General features: G+C 40.2%; 1 protein-coding gene across 2 annotated transcripts in view; it reads left to right on the forward strand.

Moving 5' to 3' along the window:
- The first annotated feature begins 18,741 nt into the window (after window positions 1–18,741).
- Window positions 18,742–23,203, forward strand: part of LOC118570719 (zinc finger protein 431-like) — a 33,288-nt gene continuing 28,826 nt past the window's right edge. The window contains exon 1 of one of the 2 annotated variants that reach the window (XM_036169383.1): window positions 18,742–18,896. In XM_036169383.1, the coding sequence (XP_036025276.1) occupies window positions 18,846–18,896 (51 nt within the window). In that variant the 5' untranslated portion in view covers window positions 18,742–18,845. The remainder of the gene's footprint in view (window positions 18,897–23,203) is intronic. The other variant, XM_036169385.1, reaches the window with a different exon arrangement.

The raw sequence follows: 23,203 nt of genomic DNA on the forward strand, positions 1-23,203 counted from the left end.
GAACCTCTTAATTTAATTACTGTCTCTCAATATGCAGAAAGAGTTGTTTTGCATATTGAAACTACTGAACTTATTCCAGATGACTCAGAATTAACTTATTTACTAAATTAAAACAAATAATCAGAAATAGAAATTATCCTCTCTATAACACATATCAGATCTCATACAGGTCTACCAAGCCCTTTAGCACAAGGTAATGATGAAATTGATCAGCTATTGGTAGGAAATGTGCTAGAAGCCTAAGTATTTCATAAGAAGTACCATGTTAATAGTAAGGGTTTGAAGAAAGATTTTACTATCACTTGGCTTGAGGAAAGCATAAGAAAATATTCTATTTTATTTTCGTATAGCTAAATGCCATTATCTATAGGAAGTAACCCAAAGGATACTAAAAGAAATGAAATTTGGCAAATAGATGTGTTTCATTTTGTAGAGTTCAGAAAATTAAAGTATGTACACCATACCATAGATACATATTCAGAATTTTAATGGGCAACTGCTTTAAGTTCTGAAAGGCTGATCCTATGATTACATATATATTTGAAGTTATGGCCATCATGGGGATACCTGTACAAATTATAAATGACAATGCTCTAGCATATGTCTCTAATAAAATGAAACAGTTTTTTGCATATCACAACATAAAAACATCTTACAGATCCTACAGGACAAGTAGTTATAGAAAGATCTAAAAGATATGCTTTAAAAGATATGCTTAATAAACAGAAAAGGGTAATAAAGACTCCCAGAGATAGATTACACAGTGCTTTATAAACTTTAAATTTTTAAATGCTAATAAAAAAAATAACAACAGCTGTGGAGAGACATTGGATAGTAAAAACAAAACTGCTGAGTGAAATCACCATACAGATATTATATATAACATATAATACACACACACACACACACACACACACACACTTCTTTTTTACTTAAGCAATCTTTACTGAAAGCTGTGTAAACTTAGTCATAGCATTGAGCCCAGAGGCAAAACACAGAGAGACGGAGAGATTTTGGGGAGCACTTAAGAACCATCTTTCTAGACACAGCAGAGAGTTGTACATAAAAATTCACAAAAGCTATGACTACATGCACAAGACCTGTGCAAGTTCATGCCAGATAGAAATCCAGCATAGAAGGAGAAGGTATCCAGGAAGTCCCACCCTTGGCTGAGGAGTTATTGGCATTTGATAGCGGCAGGGAGAGACAGCCAGTTTTTTTCAAGGGTGCAGCTTCTGGTGAGTTGACTACTCTCCAGTGAAGGCAACATATCTGAGAGTACATGGGCAGCACAAACTGTACTTTATGCTTAAAATATCAAAAAAGAAAAAAATAGATACAAAGTTGAGTGAGTAGAAAAGGAGGGTTAAATCTAGAAGTGTGGAGAGGCGATAAGAATGATCAAAATACATTGTATGAAATTCTCAAAAAATTAAAAATTAATAAAGAAAAGCAAGCCTCTTCCTGATTATACTTTATTCTCTCATTATGTTTCTGTATAATTTATTGACTTATCTGTTCTTTATATACCTTTTAACAGATTTCATCCCTCTTGAAGTTAGTGAACCTAAGGCTGAGAAAAGTTACATTTAATAAATTCTCGCTTGTAAGTCAGCCATGGCACTCCACAGACATGGTAGCTACCTCCTTTGCATGGCATAGCTGTAAAGCAAAGCATTGCATCATTGATTTTTTTTTTTTGTTGTTGTTTTTTTTTTTTCAAGACAAGCTTTCTCTGTGTAGTTTTGGCTGTCCCGGAACTCAGTCTGTGGACCAAGGTGGCCTAGAACAGAGATATGCCTGCCTTTGCCTCCCAAGTGCTGGGATTAAAGGTATGCCCCACCACCACTCAGTACAGTATTGTTTATTATGGAAGGTATTAAAGAGGTTTGCTCAGATTTAAGGGAAGGAAACAGTGACCTCAGTGATAGAAGCACGTGGATGGGATAGGTTATGGATCAGCTTGACTGTGTTTGGAAAATACTCTTTTCTACATGTTTCAATGAAATATCAACACCCAACATTTGTCTTTGACCTCTGTGGGTGGGAATTTATGCTAAGGAAACATAGTGTCTCCATGCTCCAAATCATGCTGCTTGTTTTAATTCCATAGGTGGGGAACTTAATACTTGTTCAAGGCCATGTAGGTTTTAAGGAGCTGAAATGGGATGGACGGAAGGAAGGAAGGAAGGAAAGAAGGAAGGAAGGAAGGAAGGAAGGAAGGAAGGAAGGAAGGAAGGAAGGAAGGAAGGGTTTTATTTAAGGCCCTGTCTTCTCACCCTTAAGGTTGTCATTGTCTTTTCCATATGTAAATATTACTTGAGGTCCTTGTTATTGTATAGATTTCTAGATACTACCCTGTTGGAGGCCACTAAGTTTCCTAGTGGCTGTACCCAGCAGGACTACATAAGAGGTTGATTGGACCACTGGTCTGGGTACCAGGTAATTGTTACTAGCAAGGGGGAGGTCTTTTGCTCCACTCCTTGGCATTGTTATAAACAGACCTTTGGAATAAGGTTCTGGGCCAGTGGATAAGGATCGAGGCCCACCCTGTGTTTCTTTCTGTTTCTCTCTCTCCTTATCTCTAAGTCTCTTATCCCTCAATCCTCAAGAGTTCCTGGGGTAAATTAGTGTGGGGTCTGGTCTCCCACACTATCCCCCAGAGTTTCCAGTGAACTAAGTTTGAGAATGTACATGTCTAACAAGGGCTGCAGTGCTGCTGTTGTTGTAGAAGTGGGGACTCACTGTGAAAGTCACTGCTCTAGAATGTACCTCTAAAGCAACTATTCAAGAATCAAAATTAGATTTATCAATACAATCATATGAGTTATAACAGAATCTTCAACCTCATATGCCTGAAATCCAAGCCTACCCATAAACTTGTTTGTCTTAGTTCTTAGTTATGTGTCTTTTCTTAGGTTGTGTGTTTGGGCTGTGCTGGTGCTTGAAGAGCCTCTGCAGTTACTCTTGCTGCCACTAGATGAAGCTCCTGCTGCTTTTGCTTTCAAGAGAATTTGCCATTTGACTACTAGGTGACATTAGTGAGCTTGCTACACTAGGATTAATCAAAGTTGTTTTGGTCTGGTGTTAACTAGACTTATCTTGTTAACCTAGAAATCTAGGTTAAAGTATACAGTTGACTTTAAGGCAATGATCCATGACTTTTTTCTATTTGATAATTATTCACCAAAAAGTATACACCCCTGTGTCAGTGAGATAGATCAGCGGAAAAAGGTACTTATCACCAAGTCCAGGATCCACATGATGCAAGGAGTGAACCAACGTCCACAAGTTGTCTTCTGACTTCCATACATTAGCTGTGATACATACACCTCTCTCATATACACACACATAATAAATTAATAAATGTATTAAAATATTAAAAGTCCATGTGTATACATCCATCTCCCTTTGCCTTGCACTCACTCATATCATACTCAGTTTTGGCTTTTTCTAGGAGTTACAAACAATGGGGATTGGTGGAAAAAATAAAACCACTATCTCCTAGATAAAATTGGGAAGTAGTTTACTTAATATATTTCAGAAGCATAACCCTGAGCCTGATATATTTTATTTAACTAGCATATCTGTTAGAAGCTAACAAATGGACCCCCAATTTTCTTTTTTTGTGTGTGTGTACTGGAGATTGAACCCAGTACCTTATACATGCTAAGCAAATGCCCTAACCACTAAGCTATGTCCCCAGCTCTTTGGCCAATATTTCTAAGGGAAAGGTGGCAGGAGCAACAATATGGAAGAAATATCTGTCCAAGAAGGGGTGTTTAGTAGCAGCATATAAGTCAAAGCCACTATGAGATTGTTGGGTTAGGGAATTAAAACTATGTGTAGTGAAAGTTCTTAGTAACCCAAAGATCAATTTGGAAAGCTATTGCAAAGTGGTCAGACATCTGGTGCAAAGCGGTAGTTGGGACTGAGTCCCAAGGCAAGAAAAAGAAGACTTTTATTAGAGGTTTAGGGACTTTCAATGATGGTATAGGGGTCAGGTGGAGGAGGTTTTATCACTGTAATGATACCCTATACAATTGAGCCAGCCTTCCCATGAACACAAACTCTGAGCCCTGACAAAACATATTTTTTTCTTTAAGTCTCTGAGGTCTAAAGAGATAAAGAAGTATGGAATCAATTTCTAGACAAGATAGAAATCAAGTAGTAAGCTATGGATTCAGTACCCCTCAGGGATGTGTGAAACTGGAAGAAGAAACTGGGAAGCTGTCTAATCTTTTAGACATCCTAATAGAGAGTGCAAAATCTGAGTGTAAGATCAGCTGAGAGTACTAAAGAAAGCAATTCATGTTATCTAGGAGCATTCCATAGCTAGGCCTCAGGAGTCATGTAAACAATCTCATAAGCTATCAACATCAGATGAAATTACTCTTGTGACTTCAGTGAACAAACACAAGACAACCCTATAATTATGTCTGAATATGGACATAATAAACATTCTTCAAATCACATAAATGATTCATCGTCTCCCTATCCTGATGAATATGAGGGGCTACTGTTTTATTACTAATAACAACTTAGCATTAGTCTGAATAACCTCTATCCTTGGTAAAATTGTCCATTCTAGAGTCACCCCCACCACTTTCTGAGAATAGCTAAATGCAAATAAACCTTGTTTTATTACCCACTTCTCACTGTTGATCACCCATGTACATCCTATACATCACCACATAAGTTCTATAGGAAGCTCTTACTGAAACTTTCTGAGAGGTCCTATGGTTTCCCATGGTGTGTGTGTGTGTGTGTGTGTGTGTGTGTGTGTGTGTGTGTGTGCAGATTTCCTTGCCTTGAGTAACAAACCCAGTTCATTAAAAAACCACTACTCATTTTTGTAACCTAAGTAGATATGGATTTCTTTTCATCTCTTTAAATGTATTTGAACTTCAAGCAGTGACATAATTACTCATGAATAGTTTGATCTTTTGGGAACTTGATATTGATATTTCTTAGGGAGAACTAGTACAGAGTTTGATTTAGAGATGATTGCTCTCCTGATATACTGAGGCAAGATCCCTTGGAATAGCATTGCTTGCCTGGAGGCTTTCCAATCTATCTGGTGGATACAGCTTTAATTCTGTCTCTGTTGAGCACTAGCAAGGGTACTGTTAATCCTTGCCAGTCTCGGTAACTTTTGTACATGTATGTGTTGCTCATTGATCAACTGAACTCTCAAGGGGTCTCTGAAGATGCAAAGCCCATCCCATTCCTCTAACTCTTTTGTAGCTGTCTTTCCCCACCGGTTCTAGTTTGCTTGTTCTCAGCCTCTACTCCATCCCCTTAACTCAATGAATCTGCTGGCCTCTTCAGTTCTTTATCTCTAGAAACAACCTTGGGTCTTAAGGAAGAAAACTTGAAAAATGGAGGGTTTCTTTCTATCAGCAGTTACTGTATTTGATTACCTAGTATTTAATATTTTGCAAAAATGTGGGCTGTCTTCCTTTCATTTTATGTTTCTATTTATTTTGGATATTTCAAATATATGGATAAATCTGAGTTTTTGTCTTTGCTATATGGGGACTTCTTAAAGATTTTTTTTTTTTTTTTGGTTGAATGTCTAAGTAGTATGATGGCAACACAGGACTAACAAGATAGCTCTATCATGAAGTGGTCTCCTTGAAAGCATGAAGATATGAGTTTGATCCCCAGAACCAAAGCAAAAAAGCCTGGGATGATGAAATATACCTGTTTCACTGCTGAGGAGGCAGAGACAGGTGGATCTCTGGGACTCACTGGCTAGCCAGCTTGGCTTAATTGGTGAGTTTCAGATCAGTGAGAGACTGATATAAAAGGTGAAGGAGACTGGAGAGATGTATCAAGCAACATTCATACTAAATTGTGATGAACTAGCTGTCACTGTAATAAGGAAGTATGCCAGCCGTGGATAGTAAGAGAATAGAAAGTAAAAACAAAAATAGCGGTCCACCCCGGAACTCCCATCTGGACCAGAGGTGAATGCCTGGGTTATAGCCAGAGAGGCAACTGCGCCTGGGTCCCAACGCTGGACACAGGCCATCCCGGGAGGACCTGACCAACTTGGCCCCAGTTTCCTGCCAATCAGCGGGTCCTGCAGGAAGGCTCCCCTTTTCCAAGACTGCAGGCAGACCCTGCAGTCTCCACACCCTGCCCCCACACCCATCTGCCCCAGACCCCAGCCACTTCCTGAGAATCAGAGACCAGCCCAAGCTTCCATCCTGCCCTGGAACTCCCATCAGGACCAGAGACCAGAGGAACTCCCATCTGGACAAGAGGAGCTCCCATCTGGACGAAATAAGGAGACCCCAGGGACTTCCCAAGACTCAGAGTCCAGTCCCCCAGCTCCTATCCAGCCAGCACTCTCATCTGGACCAGCGCTCCCATCTGGCCCAGAGCTTCCATCTAGACCAGAGAGAGGCTCCCTAAATCTGTCAGCTCTCTCTGGACCAAGTACACTGATAAGACCAAGAACGAACCCAAGAGGAGACTGGCAGACATCAAGGCAGAAGTACATACAACAAAATAAAGAGCAATACAGCATCACCAGAACCTAGCCCTTCTCCAACAGCTAGACCTGAACATCACGGAATGGAAGAAGAAGAAGAAAACAACCTTATAAGTAACATCATGAAGAGGCTAGATCATCATATAGAAGAAATCAAAAATAGAGGAACAGACAAACAAAAAATGGGAAGAACGCTATTAAAAACTAGAGGAAAGGACAATTAAAGCAGAAGAAAACAATAAATCCTTGAAAGAAAACCATGAAAAAGCAAAGGAGACAATCCAAGACCTGAAGAGGGAAATAGAAAAAATGAAGACACTAGCAGAAGGAAGGTTCGAAATAGAAAATCTGAGTAAACAAACAGGAACTTCAGAGGGAAGTATAGCCAACTGAATGCAAGAGATGTAAGAGAGGATACCTGGTGTTGAAGATACGTTAGAAGAAATAGATTCATCAGTCAAAGAAAACACTAAAACCAACAAAGTCATGACCCAAAATGTCCAAGAAATTTGGGACACCATGAAAAGACCAAACCTATGATTGATAGGGATAGAGGAAGGAGAAGAATACCAACTCAAAGGCACAGAAATTATATTTAACAAGATAATAGAAGAAAACTTTCCCATCTTAAAGAAGGAAATGCCTATGAAGATACAAGAAGCCTATAGAACACCAAACAGACTAGACCCCCCAAAAAAGTCCCCTCGACACATAATAATTAAACAACTAAACGTACAGAATAAAGAAAGAATATTAAGGGCAGCAAAGGAAAAAGGCCAAGTGACTTATAAAGGCAAACCCATCAGAATAACACCCAATTTCTCAGTGGAGACTTTGAAAGCCAGAAAGTCCTGGACAGATATAATACAGACACTAAGAGACCATGGATGCCAGCCTAGACTAATATACCCAGCAAAACTTTCAATCATCAGTGATGGTGTGACCAAGACCTTCCAAGACAAAACCAGATTTAAACAATACTCATCCACAAACCCAGCCCTACAGAAAGCACTAGAAGGAAAATTCCAACCTAAAGAAGGCAGGTACACCCATGAAAACACAGGTAATAGATAACACCACAGCAGTAAACCCCAAAGAAGAGAAGTACACACACACTACCACCAAAAACTACAAATAATAACAGGAATGAACAATCACTGGTCATTAATGCCCCTTAATATCAATGGACTTAATTCACCTATAAAAAGACACAGACTAACAGAATGGATACAAAAACAGGACTCATCTTTCTGCAGCATACAAGAAACAAACCTCAAATTCAAAGACAGACACCTCCTAAGAATAAAAGGCTGGGAAAAGACTTTCCAATCAAATGGTCTTAAAAGAAGCAAGCTGGTGTAGCCATCCTAATATCCAGCAAAATAGACTTCAAACTAAAATCAATCAAAAGAGATGATGAAGGACATTACATACTCATCCCAGGAAAGACCCACCAAGATGAAGTCTCAACTCTGAACATTTATGCCCCAAACACAAGGGCACCCACATATGTAAAAGAAACATTACTAAAGCTTTAATCACATATAAAACCCCACACATTAATAGTGGGAGACTTCAACACCCTACTTTCACCTCTGGACAGATTGGCCAAATTGAAACTTAACAGAGCCATGATGGACTTAAGTGATGTTATGGCTCAAATGGACTTAATTGATATCTACAGAACATTCCACCCAAACAAAAAAGAATATACCTTCTTCTCAGCACCCCATGGAACCTTCTCTAAAATCGACCACATACTTGGCCACAAAGCAAATCTCAACAGGTACAAAACAATTGGAATAACCTCCTGTGTTCTATCAGACCACTATGGTTTAAAGTTAGATTTCAACAACAGAAAAAACTACAGAAATCCTACAATCTCATGGAAACTGAATAATGCTCAACTGAATCACCAATGGGTTAAGGAAGAAATAAAGAAAGAAATTAAAGACTTCCTAGAGATCAATGAAAATGAATACACCACATACCCAAACTTATGGGACACTATGAAAGCAGTGCTAAGAGGGAAATTCATAGCACTGAATGCCCACATAAAGAAGCTGGAGAAATCTCACGCTAGTGACTTGACAGCACACCTAAAAGCCCTTGAACAGGAAGAAGCAAAGTCTCCCAGGAGGAACAGACACCAGGAAATTATCAAATTGAGAGCTGAAATCAATAAAATAGAAATGAAGAGAACAATACAAAGGATTAATGAAACAAAGAGTTGGTTCTTTGAGAAGATCAACAAGATAGACAAGCCCTTATCCAAACTAACCAAAAGACAGAGAGAGAGCATCCAAATTAACAAAATCAGAAATGAAACAGGGGACATAACAACAGACAATGAGGAAATCCAGAGAATCATCAGGTCATACTTCAAAAACCTCTACTCCACAAAACTGGAAAATCTAAAAGAAATGGATAATTTTCTGGATAGGTACCACATACCTAAATAAAATCAAGACCAGATAAACAATTTAAATAGTCCAAGAACCCCTAAGGAAATAGAATCAGTCATTAAAAGTCTCCCAACTAAAAAAAGCCAAGGCCCAGATGGTTTCACTGCAGAATTCTACCAGATCTTTAAAGAAGACTTAATACCAATATTCTTTAAAGTGTTCCACACAATAGAAGCAGAAGGTATATTACCAAACTCCTTCTATGAGGCTACAATTACCCTGATTCCTAAACCAAACAAAGATGCAACGAAGAAAGAGAACTACAGACTGATCTCCCTCATGAACATTGATGCAAAAATACTCAATAAATTCAGGCAAACAGACTCCAAGAACACATCAAAATAATTATCCACCATGATCAAGTAGGCTTCATCCCAGGGATGCAAGGGTGGTTCAACATACGAAAGTCCGTCAGTGTAATACACCATATAAACAAACTCAAAGGGGAAAAAAACCACATGACCATCTCACTAGATGCAGAAAAGGCATTTGACGAAATCCAACACCCCTTCATGATAAAGGTCTTGGAGCGATCAGGAATACAGGGAACATACCTAAACATAATAAAGGCAATCTACAGCAAGCCAACAGCCAACATCAAATTAAATAGAGAGAAATTCAAAGCAATACCACTAAAATCAGGAACAAGGCAAGGCTGTCCCCTATCCCCCTACTTATTCAATATAGTACTTGAAGTTCTAGCCAGAGTTATAAGACAACACAAAGAGATTAAGGGGATACAAGTTGGAAAGGAAGAAGTCAAGTTCTCCCTATTTGCAGATGACATGATAGTATACATGAGTGACCCCAAAAATTCAACCAAGGAACTGATACAGCTAATAAAAACCTTCAGCAACATTGCAGGATACAAGATCAACTCAAAAAAAATCAGTAGCCCTCCTATATACAATAGACAAACAGGCTGAGAAGGAAATCAGAGATACATCACCCTTTACAATAGCCACAAATGATATAAAATACCTTGGGGTTACTCTAACTAAGCATGTGAAGGACCTATATGACAAGACCTTTAAGTCCCTGAAATAAGAAATTGAAGAAGATGTCAGAAAATGGAAAGATCTCCCATGCTCATGGATAGGCAGGATTAACATAGTAATAATGATGATCTGACCAAAAGCAATCTACAGATTCAATGCAATCCCCATCAAATTACCAACACAATTCTTCACAGATCTGGAAAGAATAATACTCAACTTCGTATGGAAAAACAAAAAACCCAGGATAGCCAAAAGAATCCTGTATAATAAAACCACCTCTGGAGGCATCACAATCCCCAACCTCAAGCTCTACTATAGAGCTACTGTAATAAAAACAGCTTGGTACTGGCAAAAAAACCGACATGTGGACCAATGGAATCGAATTGAAGACCCGGACATTAACCCGCACACCTATGAACATATAATTTTTGACAAAGAAGCCGAAAATGTACAATGGAAAAAAGAAAGCATCTACAACAAATGGTGCTGGCATAACTGGATGTCAGTGTGGAGAAGGCTGCAAATAGATCCATATCAGTCACCGTGCATAAAACTTAAGTCCAAGTGGATCAAAGACCTCAACATAAATTCAGCTACTCTGAACATGATAGAAGAGAAAGTAGGAAGTACTCTTGAACGCAGTGGCACCGGAGATCACTTTCTAAATATAACACCAGTAGCACAGACACTGAGAGAAACAATCAATCAATGGGACCTGTTGAAACTGAGAAGCTTTTGTAGAGCAAAGGACAAGATCAACAAGACAAAGCAACAACCTACAGAATGGGCAAAGGTCTTCACCAACCCCACATCTGACAGAGGGCTGATATCCAGAATATATAAAGAACTCAAGAAATTAGACATCAAAATGCTGAGCAGTCCAATTAAGAAATGGGCTATAGAACTAAACAGAGAATTCTCAACAGAGGAAGTTCAAATGGCTGAAAGACTTTTAAGGTATTGCTCAACTCCCCTAATTATCTGGGAAATGCAAATCAAAACGACTCTGAGATACCACCTTACCCCTGTCAGAGTCACTAAGATCAAAAACACAGAAGACAGCTTATGCTGGAGAGGATGTGGAGCAAGGGGAACTCTCCTCCACTGCTGGTGGGAATGCAAGCTTGTACAGCCACTTTGGAAATTAATATGGCGCTTCCTCAGAAAATTGGGAATCAATCTTCCCCAAGACCCAGATATAGCACTCTTGGGCATATACCCAAGGAATGCTCAATCATACCATAAGGGCATTTGCTCAGCTATGTTCATGTCAGCATTGTTTGTAATAGCCAGAACCTGGAAACAACCTAGATGCCCTTCAACTGAAAAATGGATAAAGAAAATATGGTACATATACACAATGGAGTACTACTCAGCAGAGAAAAACAATGACATTATGAGGTTTGCAGGCAAATGATTGGATCTAGAAAAAATCATCCTGAGTGAGGTAACCCAGACTCAGAATGACAAACATGGTATGTACTCACTCATAGGAGGATACTAGATGTAATACAAAGATGACTAGACTGCTACACAAATCCAGGGAGGCTACCTATAAAACGGGACCCTAGGAAAGACACAGGGATCACCCAATGACAGAGAAATGGATGAGATCTACATGAACAACCTGGACGACAGTGGGAGTAATGAAGGGCAAGATTTGAGGGAAAGAAAGCTTAGGGAAGCAGGAGATCCCAGCTGGATTAAGAACAGAAAGGGAGAACAAGGAATAACAGACCATGATAAATGAAGACCACATGAGAACAGGAATAGGCAGAGTGCTTGAGAGGTCCCCAGAAATCCACAATGATATATCCTCTGTAGACTGCTGGCAATGGTCGAGAGAAAGCCTGATCTGACCTAGTCTGCTGATCAGATGACTAAACACCCTAACAGTCGTCTTGGAACTCTCATCCAATAACTGATGGAAGTGGATGCAGAGATCCTCAGCCAGGCCCCAGGTGGAGCTCCAGGTGTCCAACTGTCAAGAAAGAGGAGGGACTGCAAGAGGGTGAATTGTTGAATCCAAGATTGCAAAAAAGCACAGGGACAAATAGCCAATCGAATGGAAGCCCATGAATTATGAACCAACGGCTGAGGAGCCCCTAGCTAGATCAGGCTCTCTGGATAAGTGAGACAATTGAATAGCTTGAACTGTTAGGGAGATTTCCAGGCTGTTTGACCTGGACCTGTCCTTAGTGCATGAGCTGTCTGTTTGGAACCTTGGGCTTACACAGGGACACTTTGCTCAGTCTGGAAGGAGGGGACAGGACCTGCCTGTACTGAATCCACCAGGTTTAAATGAATCCCCAGGGGTGTCTTGGTCCTGGAGGAGATGGGAATGGAGGGGAGGGGCTGAGGGGATGTTGGGGGTGGGGCTGGGAGCGGGGAGAACAGGGGAACCCATGGCTGATGTATAAAATTAAAACACATAATAATAAAACAACAACAAACAAAAAAAAAACAAAACAAAAACAAAAATAGCTTCCATTCAGCTCTTCAATGGCATGGAATATGGTAACAACATTTTCCTTGGGTTTATCTTTATTTCAGAACTTTATACTGAGAATAGTGACTAAAACCAAAGGTACAGTTGCTTTATGTTGAAGAAATTCAGTCTTCTCAGCTGAAAGAGAATGAGTCTGTAGGGCCTGGTCTCAGACTCTCTGATCAACTGACTCTCAATGTTTCCCATGTTTGTTATAATCTCTGCATCTCCATCCCCAAGGTGTTTGGTTGCTGTGGTGCTATTTAAGCTACAGGACAGCATACTGGGCAGTACCCTGCAACATGGTCTGGAGAGCTGTGATTCACTACAGAATCAGCTTTAAGTTTCTTGTGATATTTTTTGGGGGAGAGTCACTCACCTTGTTTCTTTATTGAACATTCATGACTTATACTAGCTAGCCTGTAAACACCTAACCAAACATAAAAAAGACAGTTTATGTTATTGGGGAGGACTTTCTCAGGACTCTTATCATTAAAACCCTGTGTGCTCTGGAATGTAGTAATGTATGTGTCCCCCAATAAAATTTATCTGAGGATCAGAGGAAAAATCCAGTCACTACAGTAAACATAGAAGTTAGGCAATGGTAGCACATACCTTTAATCCTACCATTTGGAAGACAGGGATTTGTCTGGATCTCTGTGAGTTCAAAGCCACACTGGGAACAGAGCCAGGCATGCTGACACATGCCTTTAATACCAGCACTAACCATAGAGGTCTGGAGGTGTCTGTACAGACAGACAGAAAGTGACAGAGCTGGGCAGAAAGAGGAAATAATGTAGCTGCACAGTGAGAGTAAATGATACAGCAGAACAGAAAGGCATATAGGTCTGGGTATACAGGAAGTAGGTGTTTTTGGAGACTGAGGTGTCAGTGAGGTGAGGTTAGCTTGTGGCTTTTCTTATTCCTCTGATTTCTCAGGTTTTCACCCCTATATCTGGATCCAGGCTTTTATTTAGTGAGTTCATTTAGCAATTCATCTACAATTGGTACTCCAACAATTGTGTCAAGAATTCACTAAAAAGCTATTTGTGGTCTTTCAGGTTCCCCAGCTCAGGCCTGAGGTGCATATGACCAAAGTCTCTTTGGCTTTTCTCTCCTGGTAAGTGGTGGGCTCTCTGTGGATTCCCGTCTTGGACTACTACCACACTAGGTAGCTTCTTTGAAATTCCCTTGGACTTCTACTGTTCTATACAGTCAACAGACTTGGTAAGTCAATTAAGATATCTTAAAGGGAGAAATTTTGGAAGATGTTTATTTGTAAGATTGAACACTATTTCTTATTCTTCTTTACTTCTGATTGTGTGTGTGTGTGTGTGTGTGTGTGTGTGTGTGTGTGTGTGTGAGAGAGAGAGAGAGAGAGAGAGAGAGAGAGAGAGAGAGAGAGAGAGACTTGTCTATGTTCCCTTTGTCTTTTGTCTATTGAGTAAAAATGTTGCTTTGAAATTTTGACATTGTCAATCTATGTAACAGCCAGATATAAATAAATATCACCACACGGACAAATGTTTTTTGGAGGAAGACTAGTTGAGAAGAAGGGAGCCAGCAATATGGAAGAGGAGGAATAGGAGGGAGTAAGGGGGCTGAACATATCAAATATTAAATTTTTAAAAATACTTTGGAGGCTAAAACAACACAGACTGGAAGTGAGGACAGGGAGAAGACAATGGTGTCTGCTGAATTTTTGATTTTCCTTCCTCACTGGAGTGTTCAGTGTTCACTGAAGCCTCCAGGACCATCCTTCCTCTTCTACTTGGTGGCACTTGTCATCACTTTAATTCAATTCAGAGCCTGGCTCTTGGGCCTAGCACAAGAGCTGAGAAAGATACTTATTATCTCCTTCACCAAAGTATTGTACAAACCAGTAGGTGATTTTTACTGGCTTCATTTTCTCAAGTGAAAAATGCTTAGCTAAAGGGCATACACCTTTAGAATATCATTTTTGGCTATATATTTGGGATAATAGCTGGCGGAAGTCAAGACTCTTTCTGCTTACAATGCCTAGTCAACCCTATCTCTACTTGCTCATCAGGTGTATTGTGCAGTTTAATATACTACAAAATGTCAAATGAAGGTAATAGGCATATCTCTGTGTGTTTCTGTCTCTTTCTCTTTCATAAATCAGGAAATAGTTTTATTAGTTTTTTGAGAGGCAGAAAGTCACACTTTGCAGGTAGTGGAGTTAACATTGTTTTAGAACAAAGGAAAAAAGTCAGTCTTGCTTTTGTGTATAGCTTAAAAGGACCCAAATTGCACATTAGCAATTATTTTCCCCCAGAAACTTGGAATTCCTCTACATTTACAGTACCTGCTACCAAATGAAATGAAAGCCTGAGGCTCCATGATTTACAAATCTTTACAGCCAATCATTGATAGCTCTAGCCTGATTTCCCTAGTCTCCATCAGAAAAACACAGTAGGCAGGTCTTGACAGCTCCTCTGGCCTCTGCCTTACCGACTCCCACTTACCTGACACTTGACATGTTTTACTATCAGCACTTTCTCCAGCCAATTTGCTCCCTTTTTAAAGATTAAACCCCAAGAATATGTTTGTAATTATCTAAGTACAGAAAGTGTTGGTGTGGTAGGATATAGATTGTTAGTGTATATATCCAAAGACTGCATTCCAAAGCCTGGGTAACTTTGCTGAAAGCAGAAAGAATTAGAAATTCCTGTGGAATAGTTCCAAATGGAGATCCTTAGTCAATAACCGCTCATGAATATGAAGCCTAGCTTCTTACCTTTCATAGACCATCCTAAAGGTCCCATTTCATGGCTCCTAGGGTATAGAACCTAAGTTAGGGTTTTATTTTAATGTCGCTCTTCCCACATGCTGGTAGCATGTTTTTAATATCACTCATATATAGTTACTCAAAGGTCTTGAGATTTAGAGGTCCTTTTGAACTAACAAGTTTCTAGTCAATTTTGAGGTCACATTACTGGTATGGTCACTCAAATTATCTTAGCTGCAATTTGTTTATCACAACAGCATGAACATGAAGGAAACAGTGTAGAGTGTCTGCCCAGTGTGGTACATTACTGTTGATCAATATCTCTGAGTAAGTTTTAGTTTCATTTCTTTTCAAAATCTAGGTCTGAATTGACTAAAATGGTAGCTTGATAAATATACTATCTCTAGACTTGATATGCTTGTGGAAGCTACAAGTTCATTTACTGGTTTTAGTTTTATTCTTACTGAAACTGTAGGTTTTCACAAAATAATTGTAGTAACAGATTTCAAAACAACACATATAAGAATAGCTTTCCCCTGCTGTGATGAACCAGTATTTCAAAGGCAACTTTTCAATCGGTATAAGAAAGAGAAGACACATTGTACTATCTAACATACAAGAACTCTGTGTATTGTTCTCAAGTTATGCATCTGTTCCATATTTTCTTTCCAGACTTAAGTTATTCGTATTTTTAAAATTTTCCATACATTTTGATCATATTCTTTTCCCTTCTCCAAATCTTCCAGATCCTCCTCCTCCCTAACTAACCAACTTCATGTTCTTTCTGTCTCTTAAGAAACTAAAACAAAACCATAATAACAGCAAAAGATCACACACACACACACAAACACACACACACACACACACACACACACACACACACACACACACCAAAACAAAACGAAAACTCATGTAGTCCGTTTGTATTGGCCAACTACTTCTGATCACGAGGCTTACCCTAGAGGAGTGTGGTTGTTAATACTCAGTGATATTCCATAGAAGAAAACTGATTTTCCCTCTCCTAGCAGCTATCTATTAAAAATAGCTTCTTGGTTAGGGGTGGGATTTGTGCTGGCTTCTCTTTCTCCATGCTAAGATTTGTTTGGCTTGAACTTATGCAGGATGCATACATGAATGGCATTAGCAAAACTCAATTAACTTCTTTTCCACTGACATATTATGCACATAACTATTCCAGTTCTTCTATGCTTAACATCACCAATGGTCTTAAGCGACCCCTGTGAAAAGGTTGTTCTACCTGCAAAAGAATCAAGTCCCAAAGGTAGAGAACTGCTGCTTTAAGAGTATACTGCTTAGAATGGAATGTACACTTGCTGCTGAATATTCCTAAGCAAGTAGAGTTCTGCTGGCATTGGGAAACATCTAAATCTTCACTGAGTAGTAAGTGTTTTATACTTGGTGTTTATGTATATGTTTATGAAGAACTCACACTAATACCCTACACATAGAGAGGTAAGGAAATGCTAATCTTCATGGATAAATTAATGCTGTGACCAAATACCAAGAAATCTGGTCATTTGGATAAGATTTTTAATACCTGTAGACTCAGATATTCTAATTCTAATCCCCAGTTGGTGGCCCTGTTTGGAGAGATTTAGGAAGCAGAAGCTTGCTGGAGGAAGGATGTTACTAGGTGCAGCCTGTGAGAATAGAAAAACCTCATGCCACTTCAAATTCTCTGTCTGTCTGTCTGTCTCTGTCTCTGTCTGTCTGTCTGTCTGTCTCTCTCTCTCTCTCTCTCTCTCTCGTGTGTGTGTGTGTGTGTGTGTGTGTGTGTGTGTGTGTGTGTGTGTATGTGTGTGCACATGTATTCTAACTTCTACCCTAAACCACAAGGGCATGTGTCATTAGGGCTGAAGTGCCTGGGAAAGAGGCTGTATACTTAGAAGAATGAGATATCTCCTTGTATTATGGAATGTCAACAGTCAGCAAAGCTGGTGATGGACAGCCTTTGTAAGTAGGCACAGCTGATCATAGGAAGGTACCAATTGTTTGTCTTAAGATAATGCTTCGGGTGGTGGTGGCACACACCTTTAATCCCAGCATTCAGGAGGCAGAGGCAGGCAGACCTCTGTGAGTTTGAGGCCAGCCTGGGCTACCAAGTGAGTTCCAGGAGAGGCTCCAAAGCTACATTGAGAAACCCTGTCTCAAAAAAAACCCAAAAAACAAACAAACAAAAGATAATGCTGAGCAACAACTATTAAATAAAAGAAAGCTGAATTAAAAACTGCATAAGATAATGTCATAATTGTTTTTTGTTTGTTTGTTTGTTTGTTTGTTTTTTGAGACAGGGTTTCTGTGTAGCTTTGCGTCTTTCCTGGAACTCACTTGGTAGCCCAGGCTGGCCTCATAATTTAATATTTCCTAGCTACAATCTGTTAAATTAAACCTTAGAGAAAACACGAGATGGTCTTCATATAATAAATACATGGCTTCATTACTCTAACCATGATTTTGGATTTTAATGTGAATATGTAGTCAATACCAAGAAACAGCAAATATGGAACAAAACATCATGAAATTGATGTCTACAGGATCCAGTACAACACAGCTAAGAAATCTCTCTTAAAACTATGATTCCCAGCATACTGTAGTGAAATCTTTACACAGAGGGTCTCTCTATCCTCTCCATGGATGAGCATCCCATTAGCTGTTTTTACTACAGGAATGTGGTAAATAACAGTAAACATAAAAGGTGAATAAACATTTACATCCTAATCTCTAATAGACTTGATTAATATACTACTTATCTTTGGGGAATTTAGAGGCAGCCCTCCCTTAGCTGAATTCTACTTTGTGTGAATTACTATCTCGTAAGCATTGGTAAGTCCTTTATAGCACCAAATCTACTCTTCTACATCACAGCTTATAGTGGAGTACTACCCAGCACATGAGATACCATTTATAACCTCCACAAATTAACTCCAAATGGATCTTACACATAATTGTCAAATGCAAACTGCAGAACTTCTAGAAGATACTTCAAACTAGGCTTCTCTGAGTTTGGCAACCTGCCTAAGCTTTGGGAGGTTTCTCAAACGCCCCCACAAACCCCAGCAAAAACAGAGCTCCATCTCTAATACCCAGAATATGCTTTGGAGAGTTGTCATGGTCTGGGGCTGGGGCCTTTGGGAAGATGTTGCTTCAGATCTTGAGAACCCAAACAGTTTCCACACAAGGGGTTGTGGTTATCAGTCCCAATGCCACTGTGGGTTTTGTTTATAATATTCTTGAGTTACCCCATGTTCCTCTTATGCAACATTGGCTGATTAGCCTCCTTCTGAATTTGTATTCTTCCTTTAAAACTGAACCCATTGATTTACATGAATAAGAGACTTGCAGTTGAATTTGGCACAAATCTCCAGCCAGTGTGGGGCACAGGTTTGTCCTTAGATTGGAAGCCGGGATTGGGAACCACTGTGCTGCGTTCCTTCTGCTCACCTGGTCCTGTCACTCAGGCCTCAGTAGCCAATCAGAGCCTCCAGAGAACCCGCCAGTCAGATGGGAGGGTTCTTCCGGGAGCCAGGTTTCTGGTTTAGCTCTTCTGAGGAAGTCGGAAATCGTTGCGTGTGCTGTGCCTTGGGTTCTGGGGAGGAGCACGGGTCAGCTCAGCAGCTGCACCATGGTGAGTGAGGCGTTGTTTTCCACAGACAGGGAGGAGCGTTGGGCCAAGGTGAGTGAGGGCCGCCGTCCCCAGGCGGGGAGGAGTGGCCGGCTTTGGTGAGAGAGAGTCCGCTGTCAGAAGACTAGGTGGAGCAGCCGGCTGAGGCTTGAAAGCCCTCGTGGTGCGTCCTCCCCTGGATGGTAGCCAGTGGCCAGAGTTCCTGTGTTCCGGCCTGGTCCTGCCTGGCCCAGCTTGGTCCTGTGTGGTCCCTGCATCTCCCTGGGCCAAGCTGGCAGCCTCTGAACAACTTCACTCCTTGGACTGTGTTTGCGCAGAGCTTTGTGAGCAGAACTGCTTAGAAATATCTTTGTTGAGATCACTGAAATGCTGGTGCTTGTAGTGCTTGTATTGTCACATGTGGAGAGACATCACCAAATTTGCCAAACTTGGAGAGTACTGGTCTCTCTAGTATCTTCCAGAAGTTCTGCACTTTCAACAGTTAACATTTAGGTTTAAGATCCATCTGGGGTTAATTTTGTGGAGTTGTAAATGGTATCTCCAGTGTAGAACAGTGTCCCACTGCTAAACTGTAATGTAGAAGGGTAGAATTGATGGTATAAGGATTTACCAATTCTTAGGAGACTTTAAGTCACACAAAGTAGAATTTAGGTAAGAGAGGGCTGCATCCCAAATACCCCAAAGATAAGATAAGTAGTAAGTTAACCACGGCTGTTAGAGATTAGTATAAGATACAAATGTTTGTTCACCAGGATTAATCAGCCATTAAGCTATATTCCCATAACAAATGAGATAACCCTGATTTACAACCAGCCAAAAGGCCTACCTTCCCATCAAAGGCCTCTAACATGCTGCTCATGGGGCCATTACAGCATCATAACCAACATTAAGTCTTGGTCTGCCATGAAGGTATAGTAATTCTAGAACAGCTGCATCTCCAGCCTTTTTGAAAAGTAGTTTAGAGTCAAGATCTTGGATGTTGATTGAAGTGGATTTGAACACTGTCTGGAGCCCCACAGGGCATTGCCCTTGCTGTCCTTCTGACTAGCCATCCTAAGTTCTTGGATTGCAGGTCTGTAGCACTACAGAGTTTTAAAATTACAGTGGGCAGTATTTTGAGGTAACAGGAAAATGATTTGTGTGTGGAGCATGGCTTCTCCTTTCAGACCAGAAGAGGAGGAACGGTTTACTGGGTATACTGCAGGGGGAAACAGACTAGATAATAGCTAGATCATAGACTGAAGTTTAAGGCAGAGAGTTACAGGGGTCTCCATTACAAAGAAGGACTTGGTGGAGCATTGTGAGTGACTTTCTGTGTAATTTCCTATCATGCATTAATTCCTGTGATGATATGTTGTGTACCCTAATAAACTTGCCTGAGGATCAGAGGACAGAGCCAGCCACTAGATTAGACATAGAGGTCAGGCAATGGTAGCACACACACACCCTTAATCCTATCACTCAGGAGGCAGAGATCTGTCTGGATCTCTGTGAGTTCAAGGCCACATAGGCTACATGAGATTAATCCAGTATAGGAGAGAAACAGAAACAGGCAGTGGTGGCACATGCCTTTAATATCAGCACTTGAGATTGCATGCCTTTGCTTGGGAAGCACACATGCATTTAACCCCAGGAAGTAAAATGGCAGGGTGGAGAAAGGTATATAAGGCAGTTCAGCTAAGACTCTTTTGGGTGAAGACTCAGGGTGAAATCTCAGGATTTCAGTCAGAGGTTTTGTGGAGTTGGTGAGGTAATAGGTGGTGGCTGTGGCTTGCTCTGCTTCTTAGATCTTTCAGCTCTCGGCCCAATATCTGGTTTTTTATTGTAAGACCTTTTAAGATTTGAACAACAAATTCTTTCCATGTGAATGAAAACAGACAGAATTGGTGAGTATACAGTATAGGGAGGATAGCTTGAACTACTACTAAGTAGACTCTTCTATGCAGATATGTGCAATCTGAGTTGACAAAGTTAAGTCAGCTGAGAGGTTTGAGATGAAGGCTTACAGCACTCAGTGGCTAACATTTTACATGGGACAAAGTCATACAGTCTCTTATTAATAGCATTCTCTCTACTAGGGAAGTGACTACTCTGTTTCAAAGTCAGTATAGCTAAGCGTTCTTCCAATTATTTTTATCATTTTAAAAAGTCAATTTTTGGTATCATTGTTTAAATTTCATTTTCTTTAAATGTGTTACTGTCCTAGTCTCTATTTGTTTCTATTTATCAATGTTTCCCAGTTTAAGATTTTTATTCCATTTTTTCTTAAGTGCTATTTGTTTGTTTGTTTATTTATTTATTTGTATCAGTTTAGTGCAGTGGTTCTCAACTTGGGGGTCACAGCTCCCTTTGGGGATCAAATGACCCTATCACAGAACTAGCTTAAGACCATGGGAAAACACAGATATTTCTATTACAATTCATAACAGCAAAATTATAGTTGTGAAGTAGCAGTGAAAAATAATTTTATGGATTGATGGAGTAACCACATCATGAGGAACTGTATTAAAGAGTCACAGCATTAGGAAGGGTGAGAACCACTGGGTTAGATCAGTGTTTCCTGTAGCTCATGCTTGCCTCACACTATGTAATTGAGAATTGCTTTGAACACTTAATCCTCCCTCTGCTGTCCAATACTGGAAAGACAGTCCTGCAACTCCTTCCAGGCTGGGCCTTGACTGGTCTATGGGAAGGAAAAATAGAACAGTGAGTGAGTATCCTCCAACTTCTCTAGATTTTATTGAGAATTTATAAATGAAGTGGGACCTGTGTAACTGACCAACTGTAAAACAGGTATAGTCATAGCACAGAAAGGGATAGGCAAAAAGGAGGGTGGAAGCTTTCATGCTTTGATAGTAGTAGACATTATCAATGAGTAGTGAGGGAATCAATTTTAGATGTTCCATAAATATCCTAACTGGCCATTGCTTTGGTCCACAGACCAGGCAATCAAGAATCTGGATAAAAAACTGAACTTACCATGAAACCAAATTACTGTAGTTACACCAGTTCAACCTAAATAGAAGAACTGGATAAAATGTCACCCTGCCTAATATAACTGTGTTTTCCAGGTTTAGGATGTACAGCCTGAGAAAATGGCATGGGCAGTGCTTGGTGTGCTCTAAGACAAATCCCTAGTCTCAGGAGGACATGGCCATAAAGCCTGTTTCAACTTTTTAACATAATTTTTGGGAGTTATAATTTTATCATTTCCATTTTCTCTCCTGCCTCCAAGCCCTCCTATAAACCCTTCATTGTGTTCTAATCCATGGCCTCTTTTTGTTTAACAACAACAGTTACTGTTTGAATGGGACCTGTGTTTGGTTGTAGAACCTCCCAGCTATGAGACAAAGGATTGGCTTCACTATACATTGAGTGTGTAATGGAATGTGCATACATAGGATCCTGTGCCTTGTAAGAGGAACAGGAAGTGCTCTGGGAGATTGGAGGATTTTACTAAACTACAAATTTCTTAGATTAGGGCCCTGTCTGACCATAGTGTGGAAGGGCAGAGCTGGAAGGGCTTGTGTGGTTTGAATCATTTTATCTCTGCTTACCCAGTAGGGAAACTGCTAATGCCTGAAGCCCAGCTGGATGGTCCAAGATAACTGAGGAACTTTGGGGAAGGTTTAGCAATCAGGAGCACCAGGGAGGTAGCTTACAGGTTCTTTCCAGGAGTTTCTACTTGTTCTGCTGTAGGGAGCTGAAAAGGAAAACCACAAGCCATGCCATGGTGAGTGTGGGGGCTACTGTCCCCAGACCAAGAAGAGCAAGTTGGCTGAGTTGTCAGAGCTGCTTAAACTGGGATGGACCATGAGCCAGACTGAGGTTCTCTTGGTCCCTGTGCTGACCTGGTCAGTAGCCCTTGACCTCTGAGCTTTGTTGAATGTAGATTACCTGGGGATGAAGAGGCTCTGCCACCCTAACATGGGAGAATATGAACTTGTAATATCACTATCTAGTGTGCACACATACTCATTGCTTTTGTTGTGCAGTGGGAAGAAAGATTGGAAAACTGAAGGTCTGGTTTCTAGAAGTTCTAAATGTTACATTCCATTTTTTGGATTGCCTTTCAAATGTTACAGATAGTTTAGAAACTGGTAGAGAGGGGGTGATGGGCATCATCCTTCAGCAATACATGGTTAGAATGGTTTCTACTTTCTGCTACTGCCAGCCACCATGGTGTAATTCAGTGAAATTGAATTCCAGGGCACAAAAGGAGTTTCTGAGCTGTAGAGGTATCTCAGGTTTGTGTGGTATTGAGCAGGTGAATAGGACAGATACATGTCTTATGACATAATCCATGTGACAAAAAGCAGACATTAAATTATTCTTCAGCATTGTTTTGTGATTGGGCA

Source organism: Onychomys torridus, chromosome 19, assembly GCF_903995425.1.
Source record: "Onychomys torridus chromosome 19, mOncTor1.1, whole genome shotgun sequence".
NCBI classification, from domain to species: domain Eukaryota; kingdom Metazoa; phylum Chordata; class Mammalia; order Rodentia; family Cricetidae; genus Onychomys; species Onychomys torridus.